General features: G+C 36.0%; 1 protein-coding gene across 5 annotated transcripts in view; it reads left to right on the plus strand.

Moving 5' to 3' along the window:
* LOC138694374 (SUN domain-containing ossification factor) overlaps positions 1-12034 on the plus strand; it is a 533809-nt gene that overhangs the window by 461960 nt on the left and 59815 nt on the right. For all 5 annotated transcript variants that reach the window (XM_069818049.1, XM_069818048.1, XM_069818051.1 and 2 more), the window contains one exon: positions 7085-7626. In XM_069818049.1, the coding sequence (XP_069674150.1) occupies positions 7085-7626 (542 nt within the window). The remainder of the gene's footprint in view (positions 1-7084; positions 7627-12034) is intronic.

A 12034-nucleotide genomic window follows, 5' to 3' on the forward strand; every position in this document is an offset into this window, starting at 1 on the left:
CTGTTTGCAAAACGGGACATTGGCCATCACTTTTCTAAATATAATTATGCGATTTTGTTCTCTTGTCCTAATAAGAGACAACGTATGTTTGGATTGTATAACATTAAGAAGTTAATCTATAGTCCCGTCGCTCTTATTTCCGGCAGCCAATCACGTCGGCTACATTTAAACGTGTGCGTATTGTCATTCGCTATTGATGATGTAATGAATTTCCTAAGGCTCAATAAATACTTAATATAAACGCCCGCCATTTTGGCTCTTTGGCAGAAATCACACGAGGACGTTATTTGCCGCTCAATTATTTGCTGAATTACAGTGCGTTTGATTTATTATCATAGGAGCTACAACATGATAATGTTTAACGGTGAAGCAAATAGATTCCTCGTATGGTAGCTCGGCAAGGAAAGAACAAAAATGGCGAACGATACTACCTACCTAGATTTTATAGAGCCTTCACTTCCTAAGACGTAAGCAAAGGGGAGGAGTCACACCGGAAATAACAGCGACACGACTATAGTGTCATAATTTTTAACACACTCTTCCACTCTTTTTCCAATTTTGTGGCAAATGCACTATTAACGTTTTACAGTAAAGTTATAAACTATTGAATACTACAGCACTGAAGGCCATTTTTATGATTTACAAAATTATGTATTTTTGAAACTCGCATAGTTCACATTATTATACCTTCATGTATAGATTGGATGTAATTTTGCAGAAAGGTAACAAACCCACAAAAAGATTGGATTCGAGAAAGACACAATATATTTTCAGTCTTGAAAAATAATTATCTAGTTTGTTTTCATAGCCTATTTTTTATATTGTTTTATTTAACGATGCTTGGAACTGCCGAGGTTATATCAGCGTCGCCGACGTGCTGGAATTTTGTCCCGCAGGAGTTCTTTTGCATGCCAGTAAATCTACTGACATGAATATGTCGCATTTAAGCACACTTAAATGCCATCGACCTGAGCCGGGATCGAACCCGCAACTTTGGGCACAGAAGGCCAGCGCTATACCAACTGCGCCACCAGGCGGACTCAGCCTATCAAAACACCCACGTACGAGAGTGATTCGGAAAGTTAGTTTCTGTTTCGACTGTCACGCGCAGGAGTGGCGTCTTCTTTGTTCCGCTATGTAGCTTCAGTAATCAGTACGCTCCTGCCAGTGTCACCAGCGAATAGGGATTATAAAGAATGGACACTGAGCTAATTTGCCTGTGTTTTGTTTCTCTGTGCGCCAGCGGCTAGTTCCACTTTCAAGCGCTAGAGGTAGTGTAATCGAGCATACGCTAAGTTAATAATTGAGAATAGAATTAAGGCACAGGATCCAAACATCGCCTACCTTATTGCATAATCCAGTAACGCTTTGCTTCAAATAAATTCAAGTTAACAGCTTTTCCTTATTTCTCAGTGACAAACTAGTTGTAATAATAATATTTTATATTTCAGATATCATAAATTATATTATAAAATAATATAATACATTATAAAATTAAGATCGAATTCGTTTAATATTTGTATATAATATAATATAGGTATATGGTTTTACTTCTCGTAAGAGTTTTGTTTTTCCATTTTCAGCGCTATCAAATCATTACATATTTTAATTGTTGTCTCAACGTCTCAACTCTCATTATAAAGGAACTCTAGAGTCTAGACATTACAGTTAATGAAGGATTTATTATTTTATGGATCCAATTTATTTTATTTGAGTATATAATGTACCTAGATGTATTAATTGTATGTGTTATATTTCCGCTGTGTCGACTGCTAGCTGGTGTGATGTCAGCGCCAACTCTAGGGAGAAGGCAGAATCTGACGCTCTGGCTGGCTTGAAGGTCATTGAAATCAGTCCAGCTACATCAAAGGTACCGACGCGAAGTGTCCATTCTTTATAATCCCTATTCGCTGGTGTCACTGTGAGGTTGCGTTCGACTGTTTCTCTCATCAAAATGTGTGCAGTAATTGAAGCTTCAACCAAGTGTGAGGTAATGTAGTAATATAGTTTTTGTGTGCAAAACAATTAACAGCAACTACAATTATTCATCATGAGATTACTGCAGTGTACGGCAACATTATGAATGACAGTATTGTTCGACGTTGGTGTTGTGAATTCCGAGATGGACGCACTAACATCCATGATGAACGAAGTGGCCGATCGTCTGTTGTGAACGATGAACTTGTTGCAAAAGTGGATGATGTGATCAAACTCACCGTTCCACAATTTCAGAACTCTGAGCATTTCCCGCAAATCAGTCGAACTGTTCTGTACAAAGTGGTGACACAAGGGTTAGGCTATCGCTGTCTGAAATTAAAAAAATCACGAGGATGGGAGCAGCACTGACATTTCTTCAGTGCTACAAGAGTTAAGGTGACTGGTTTCTCAACCAGATTGTCACGGGAGATGAGACGTTGGTTCGGTACGTGAACGTCGAAACAAAACGACAGTCAATGGCGTAGGGTCACTCCAACTCCCCTACGAAATCACAAAAATGTCTCCAAACATTTTCAACCAAGAAGCTCATGGCAATTGTCTTTGGAACAAGAAAGGTGTATTGCTGGTGAATGCACAACAATAAACTCTGGCGTATATTGTCAGACACTAACCAAACTGAGGAAAGCAATTCAGAACAAACGACGTGGCATCTTGAGTTCTGGGGTTGTTTTGTTCCATGACAATGCTCGGCCGCATACTGCCACACGCACGCACTCAAACCTTCCTGCGACAGTTCCAGTGGATGTTTCATCATCCACAGTATAGTCACAGTCTAGTATATACAGTCACGAAGCTTGAGTTGATGAGAGTACTAGGAACAATAGAGTGTGCCGGTACTATTTCGCATTGTTTGTGATGAGTAGACATCGGATTTTTAGGCACTAAAAATTGCAATTTTAGGCGCCTAAAATAAGCTCAAAATTTGTAAAATTAGGCTCTATTTTAATGAAAATAGGCATTTTAGGCACATCAAGGTATCATACTAATTTCTTTCACTGAAATTTTTAGTTATACACTAAAATACGCACAAAAAAGTATGTTTAAACATTAAAAAAGAATACTATATTATATTTATAAACAGAGCTGCACAAATTTAATATATTGAAACTAATGAAATAATGATTATTGATATCAAGATTACTCATTTTAAGTTATTGAAATTCAGTTCCATGCTCAGACTTTATTATAATTATCTGCACAGTACACCACCAGAATTTTTTCTAAATTCTCCACAGTTAACCTTTGCCTTTTGTCACTGAGAATCATTTTGAAAGCAGAAAAACTTCTTTCAACCGAAACTGATGTGAGAGGCGCAAATTTTAAATTAGATACAATAGAAACATCAATACTTACTGGAACATTTACACTTTCCCCCGATATCACTCTTGATACTTTTTCCAACAATGAAAATCCTACATTCTTATTTAATACGTTGTCCCACTTATTTTTAACTTTTTTCCCAGTTTCGCCCAAAGCAGAATGTATGTTTACTTGAGCTTCCTTTACTATTGCTATTTGACTACAAAGAGATTGTTTTTCACGTTCTAATTGTTCAATGCTTGCAGGTATGAAAGAAAAGTTTGATGTTATGTAGGCAATATCGTTTTTCACTCGTGAGTCATTCAGACAATCTTTTACTGCTTTCACACACGCTGCACTATCAGTTTCAGGTAATTTATCAATAACAGTGACCACTTCTTTAAAATACTTAGAATAATACACCACTGACTGAATCCAGGTTCCCCATCGTGTAACAACCGGCTGAGGTGAGAGTGGGATATCTGGAAAGTTCTCTCTGAATATTGAAATCCTGGATGGGGCTTTACGAAAACATTTTTTTTGTGTTAGAAATAAACAAATTGACAAGAGGAAATTCATTCCGGATTGTTTCAGAAACCCTGTGAAGGCCATGTGCTAGACTGGTTACATGCGTGAGGTTAGGATAAAATGTTTTAAGAAGTGGAGCTGCAGCAACCATGTATGAGGCAGCATCAGTACAAAACAACAGAACTTTAGAATCGTCTATATTACCTGAGTATAAAGACTGTAGGCCTTTATTTACAAAATAAGCAATGGCTTGGCTATTCACTTTCGAAAGTTCCTTAACACATACTAGGTGTGGAATCGAAGGTCCATCAGGACTAAGTTTTCCTACTACCATATTTGCTATATACCTATTCATAGGATCTGAGGTTTCATCCACAGAGACCCATATGTAAGAATCACCTATATCCTCCCGAATGGAAGCTAAAGTTTCATTGTATATTCTAAGTAATTTTTTCTTAGGGTCGACTCAGATGGGATATTTTGTTTGAGGTATTTTTGTAAAAACTGTCTTAAAACCGGATTTTCAATTGCATTCCAGGGAATGTTAGCAGCAACAAACGCTCTGGTTAAATCAGCATAGAAATTGCTGCTGAGATTGGATGAAGTAGGCTGTGTTAGTAAAGTTTGTTGCAGTTGATTTTTCTGCTGAGCTTTAGCCTTATGAGCCGCTCCTTGCACATGCTGCTTTAGGTGGCACTTCTTTTCTTGCGAAATCTAAAAATGTAAAGTAAACTGAATTAAAATAAAATCCTAATTGTTGTATTGCCGTATTTCTATCACAAAGTTAGTGGGTTCGAACAATCAAAATTTTAATGACCTGCAAATACTTTAACTATCGGAATTTAAAAGGTTAAAGTGTAGTGGTCTTAAAAAGAATTATACCTCAGGATAGCTCAGTCAATGTATAAATGTTATAGGCTTACTAATTAAAATTAATAGAATTTATATATTTCAACTATTGTTACATACCTGTTTGCTACAAATCTTGCAGAATATAATTTTTCCATCATAAGTGAATTCTGAATATTCTGTTAGCCATTGCCGGATCAATGTAGATTTTGCACTTATATTTTTCGGCATTATCGCGTTAAACTTCACAGGAAAACGTCCTAACGCTCAAAACTTCTCAACACAAATAAGGTGAGGGAAAGAGCAACTGTTAACGAGCATTCAAATGAACCGTTGTTATTGAGATTCAATTGGAAAAAAATACAAAGTTCTACTTATTGTTGCATTTCCTGGTAGTGTTAACACTAGGAGGGCCATTCTTTTAAATATTTTGTAACGGTTTACCCTACTAATTCGCAGTTTTACGACTTTTCATAAATATTTCAAAAACACTCTTTCTCCAAAAATTGTGATTTTATGACACTCTGAAGGGCAGTACAGCTAATCGATTTCAGACCGAAAACAGTCATTTTTATAGTATAGTATATCTCTGTATCGGTAGCAGCACATGTTGTGATTGTTGCCTGCTTCAAAACTAAGGTTAGTTCTTTGTCGGCATTTATGCCTCCAAACATGTTAAATTCGGTGAAATCTATTGCGAGTGTTGTGAGATTCAAAACATTTTGTTTCCTTTATCAATGGTTTCATGGCCGGTGTGAAGCAAACTTTCCACTTTTTAAATGCCTTAAATTTCGCAGTGAATGCATGTATAAATTATAAAAAGTAAGAGTAAAATGCGAAACTTTACAGTGAGTTAGGCATTTTTAGGCGAATATTAACAAATTAGACTCTAATAACCGTTTTAGGGCACTATAAAACTCTTTGAATATCTTTCAATTTCCATGAAATACAAATATTAATAATTATTTTTACTTTTCTCCTAAAGAAACAAAATAGGCATTTGCCCTAGAATCCGATGTCTGGTGATGAGTCGATAGTAGCGATCCTAGTAGTTAGCAACTATCTAGGGATGCATATTCCCTACGTATTGAGCTTCGTCACTGTATATACTAGATTGTGGTATAGTCCTGACTTGGCTCCAAGCAACTAAGCTTACCACTTGTTCTCAAACATGAAGAAATGAATTGGATTCCAGCGGTGTCAAACTGATGAGGAGATCAAGGAGAGCGTCAGTGGGTGGCTACAATCACAGGCAGCTGATTTTTACGCAGAGGGGATTTCGGAGCTTGTGAAGCAGTATGACAAATGTCTGAATTTGAATGGAAATTATGTTGAAAGATAATTGAAAGGTTTACTTTCACTTTCATGTAGCCTAATTAATCACTCAATCTTCTTAATGTATCCAGCTATTTGCTGACAACATAAAGTCCACTATAGTCCACTGTAGTCTATTCAGTTGTCGTTTTTCACGAGAAATGAGGGGTATTTTGATCGGTGTTCATTATAGATGCCTGTTGCTTGTAACCAGAGTTGGGGTGTAGTCAATATATATTGTGTCTTCTAATTAAAGTTCCCTCAATAAAGTGCTTTCTGGGGGGGGGGGGGGAATTAGCGGAACTAACTTTCCGAATCACCCTTTTAAAATTAGTATGATTCTGCTAAGGAAGTAAGTTCGAAATAAATAATGAAAGTATAGGAAGAAAATTACCAGGTCTTTCCCGGGGATAAAAGGCGGTCAGAGCGTGGTGCCGACCACACCACCTCATTCTAGTGCCGAGGTCATGGAAAGCATGGGGCTCTACCTCCATGCCCCCAAGTGCCTTCATGGCATGTTATAGGGATACCTTTACCTTTTACCTTTATAGGAAGAAAATTATATTGCTGACTAGCTTGTCTAATTTCGTGGATTGGTTTGTTTCTGCAGAATTTTGTCTAATTGGAGAATAATATGCACGAAATACTTTATCACTACAATTATTTGGTTGAATTTAAAATTTTTGGAAACCTGTGGTCTATTTTAGCATTATTCTGCCTCATTTTTATTTGAAGAAAGGTACTGCAATTCGAGGTCAAAGTCACAGTGATTCGAAACAGAAGGTATGGTGTTGACAGAGGCTTCTCGGAACATTTTTTTATTGTACCTAATATTTTTCCATCATGCAGTTAGTTAAATAGATCATAAATTCATTGGTATTTAATTAATAAAAAATAAGAGTCCAAGCAGATTTTTCAGCAGCAAATGGTGTTTGAACAGATTTTCCTTAGGTATCCTCACCTTCCAGTTATTCTATAATTATAATTGCCCCTCTCAAAAAAGTGAACGATGTCATATTATTATCACTATTATTTGCTTGCTGAATGTAAATGAAAACATGCCAAACTAATATGTATGTGTTACTTTTGTTAACAGAATATTTGAAACAGGACAGGCTGTGGTCTTTACCCTTGTAGACACAGCATCAGCTGAGCTGCAAGACCATGCTTCATCTCCATCACATCATATAGAAGGTTTATTAGGTGGCACAAAAAATGATAACCTGAGTGCTGCTGTGCCTGAAGCTAGCGAATCACAGATTGTGAGACCACCAATGTCTGTTGAAGATGATACTCTTCCTGATGGTGAAGAAACTTCTAAGAACCTATCTATAGGGGAAGATGTAGACGATAAAATCTTTCAAGAAAAGGATAAACCGTATATAGTGCGTGCGGAACCAAAAGTAGTTGAGCTCAAAGATGAAATACAAGATGAGAAGGGAGTGGCTGCTGTTCCTACTGAAGTTGCAGACATCAAAGAAGTAAAAAATGACAGTATGAAAGATACAGTTCCAGGGGATGGTGCTCAAGGAAAACCATTTGCCTCTGAGGGTTCTGAGCATGGTGCATCATCAGAAGATATTCCTTCATTTAGCGAGTGGGCACAGAAGCAGTTGGCAGAAGCTGAAAAGAAAAAAAGTAAGTACATTTTTAGATGCCCAGTATGTTATGACAAGTTGTAGAAGCCATTTATTTAATTTATTTTGTTTATTTATTTATTTATTCTGGTGTAGTTAAGGCCATCAGGCTTTCTCTTCCACAACACCAGGAATACAAATACAATAATAGAAATATACAGAAAAAAATACACTATATACAAAGTAAAGCTACACAAGAAATAAAGAGAGAGAGAGAAAAACACTATAAACAAAGTAAAGCCACACAAAAATATACACAGGTTGCAGTCACACAAACTTTAAGTGATTAATTATTTATATCCTAACTAATTGTCTCTCTGCAAAGAAAAGTGCAGGAAGAAGGGGTCTCTTTGCAGTCCTTTCTTAACAGCGATAAATTCGAGGGTGGCTACAAGGAAATTCCCTCTCCCCTGATCATTTCCCAGAGAAAATTAATCTCTCTTACAGTCAGATATTTATTTTTATTGTATCTAGAAAATGTAATCATTAGAGTTAGGATAGTTATGTAATAACTTTTATCTATTTGATTAAAACATATGCGGATAGTAATGTGCACTAAATAGTGTTTCCACATTCAGAAAATGTATAATTGTTAGTACTATGTTTAAGTCAGAAGATATTATTTGTGAAACCAAATGCATTTGTGTGCCATAGCTCATAGTAAGATCTTAGAGTTGGAATAAGTGAGCTACTTAGATATAGCTGCAAGTTCAAAGCATAGCAAGGGATGGAAGCTTCTCAGTCCACTTTTTCCTTCCCCTCACGCACAGGTAGGTTTCACGAGATACTGAATGACCTATAGGCATCAAAAAAAAAATTTGTAGTGTTAAGTTGCTCACATTTGCGATTTTTATAGAAAAATGTTTTACAAATATGGTATACTAGCCGTAACCGTGCGCTCCGCTGCACCCGTTAGAAATAAATATAAAGTAATTACATAATTAAAATAGAACATTGGGTCCAGGGAACATTCGTGTTTAATAGAAGGATAAATCGTTTAATATGTTACTTACTTACTTACTTACTTACTTACAAATGGCTTTTAAGGAACCTGAAGGTTCATTGCCGCCCTCACATAAGCCCGCCATCGGTCCCTATCCTGTGCAAGATTAAGCCAGTCTCTATCATCATATCCCACCTCCCTCAAATCCATTTTAATATTATCTTTCCATCTACGTCTCGGCCTCCCCAAAGATCTTTTTCCCTCCGGTCTCCCAACTAACACTCTATATGCATTTCTTGATTCGCCCATACGTGCTACATGCCCTGCCCATCTCAAACGTCTGGATTTCAAGTTCCTAATTATGTCAGGTGAAGAATACAATGCGTGCAGTTCTGTGTTGTGTAACTTTCTCCATTCTCCTGTAACTTCATCCCGCTTAGCCCCAAATATTTTCCTAAGCACCTTATTCTCAAACACCCTTAACCTATGTTCTTCTCTCAGAGTGAGAGTCCAAGTTTCACAGCCATACAGAAGAACCGGTAATATAACTGTTTTATAAATTCTAACTTTCAGATTTTTGGACAGCAGACTGGATGATAAGAGCTTCTCAACCGAATAATAACACGCATTTCCCATATTTATTCTGCGTTTAATTTCCTCCCGAGTGTCATTTATATTTGTTATTGTTGCTCCAAGATATTTGAATTTTTCCACCTCTTTGAAGGATAAATCTCCAATATTTATATTTCCATTTCGTACAATATTCCCGTCACGAGACATAATCATATACTTTGTCTTTTCGGGATTTACTTCCAAACCGATGGCTTTACTTGCTTCAAGTAAAATTTCCGTGTTTTCCCTAACCGTTTGTGTATTTTCTCCTAACATATTCACGTCATCTGCATAGACAAGAAGCTGATGTAGCCCGTTCAATTCCAAACCCTGCCTGTTATCCTGAACTTTCCTAATGGCATATTCTAAAGCGAAGTTAAAAAGTAAAGGTGATAGTGCATCTCCCTGCTTTAGCCCGCAGTGAATTGGAAAAGCATCAGATAGAAACTGACCTATACGGACTCTGCTGTATGTTTCACTGAGACACATTTTAATTAATCGAACTAGTTTCTTGGGAATACCAAATTCAATAAGAATATCATATAATACTTCCCTCTTAACCAAGTCATAAGCCTTTTTGAAATCTATGAATAACTGATGTACTGTACCCTTATACTCCCATTTTTTCTCCATTATCTGCCGAATACAAAAAATCTGATCAATAGTCGATCTATTACGCCGAAAACCGCACTGATGATCCCCAATAATTTCATCTACGTACGGAGTTAATCTCCTCAAAAGAATATTGGACAAAATTTTGTACGACGTCAACAAAAGTGATATTCCTCGAAAGTTACCACAGTTGGTTTTGTCCCCCTTTTTAAAAATAGGTACAATTATGGACTCCTTCCATTGTTCTGGTACAATTTCCTTTTCCCAAATAGCAAGTACAAGTTTATAAATTTCGCTATATAATGCACTTCCACCCTCTTGGATTAATTCTGCTGGAATTTGATCGATACCTGGAGACTTGTACTTTTTCAGATTTTCTATCGCAATTTCGACTTCTGAAAGCGTGGGTTTGGGTATAAATGGCTCAGCAGTTTGTATTTCAATTTCGTCCCGATCATTTCTATTTGGCCTATGTACATTTAGTAGTTGCGCAAAATAGTTTTTCCATCTGTTTAGGATTGATGGAGAGTCTGCAAGCAAGTCACCATTCTCATCCTTGATCACGTTTACGCTTGGCTGATATCCGTTCTTAAATTCCTTGATACCCTTATATAAATCTCGAATGTTTTTATTCTTACTATTTGTTTCTACCTCATTCAGTTTTTCCTTCAAGTAACCTCTCTTTTTATTCCTAAGTGTACGACTTGCTTCCCGTCTTTCATTGAAATAATTATCTCTCTTCTCCTCAACTGGATCCTGTAAGAATTTCAATTTTGCCTGTTTCCTTCTTTCTACTACCATGCAACAATCTTCATCAAACCACGGTTTCTTTTTCTTAGTTTCATAATAACCTATGCTCTGCTCAGCTGCAATTTTGATACTATCTCTGATATTTTCCCACACGCTATTAACATCTAATTCTTTCTCAACTTCGTCAGAACTTTCTAAAGTGGCAAACCTATTCGAAATTTCGACCTGATAATTTTGCTTAGCTTCCTCGTCCTTTAATTTCAAAATATTGAATTTAGTGATATTAACTTGTTGCTCTACTCGCTTGGCTACTGATAATCTTTCTCTTAATTCTCCAATCACCAAATAATGGTCAGAATTACAGTCTGCACCCCTGAAAGTTCGAATATCTACTATACTAGTATGTCTCCGTTTATCTATCAAGATGTGATCTATTTGGTTGTGTGTCAATCCATCTGGAGAAGTCCAAGTATATTTATGTATATCCTTATGGGGGAATGTTGTACTTTTGACAATTAAATTTTTCGATGTGGCAAAGTTGACTAATCTAACTCCATTGTCACTACTAATTGCGTGTAGGCTCTCTTTTCCAATAGTTGGTCTGTTTAATATGTTACTTAATTTAAATTGCATCCAAATAATTAAAATGCGATCATTTTGGTCCAGAGACACTCATTTGGTGCAATGACAATCCCTTTAACATGTTTCTTAATATTTATTACATGCAACCATAGTTTAATGAAGATTGACATCATTTAGATTTAATGTGTATATTTTACTTTACTTGTTATAGGTTTCCATTGAATTATGGTAATAACTTAATTTTAACTCTTGTTTTCTACGTATTCAGTAAATGGCACTTGGCCCACTATGATTCTGAACCCTTCAAATAACTTAAATTATATTATATTATATTATATTATATTATGTCAGAAGTTACTGTAATAACATTATAACATCTAGCATCATGTCCATTTAGAGAAACTACACTTTCCAATGGTGAAATAATAATTAATTATACAAATCGGTTAATTTAGCTTCCGATATTACTTCATACAAACACAGAAACATTCTCTGTAGGCTATCTTTCATAGCTTTCGATTGTTGCTGTCCAAGGCCCCTTATAGACGAAGTCATTTGTTTTTTAATTCATTACACGGCCTTAGATGGCAGTTATTTTAATTTTAAAACTCATTTATCTCATTTTAATTTTAAAACTCATTTATCTCATTAAATATCAGTCCTATCAAAATTTTTCAAGGAATAAAACTTATCGCAAATTATGTTTAAAGAAACTTTTGTTATGTAACATTTTTTACAAAAATCAATAATAAGCGCGATATTTCTATTTATTTAATTCAGGCCCCCTTATAACCCCCCTTTTAAATAATGTATTTTGAATGCCATATAGGGTAGCCTAAAATCTAAGTTACAACGAACTTAATTTATATTCCAATTTTCATCGAAATCCGTTCAGCCATTATCGCGTGAA

Source organism: Periplaneta americana, chromosome 2, assembly GCF_040183065.1.
Source record: "Periplaneta americana isolate PAMFEO1 chromosome 2, P.americana_PAMFEO1_priV1, whole genome shotgun sequence".
Classification (NCBI taxonomy): Eukaryota; Metazoa; Arthropoda; class Insecta; order Blattodea; family Blattidae; genus Periplaneta; species Periplaneta americana.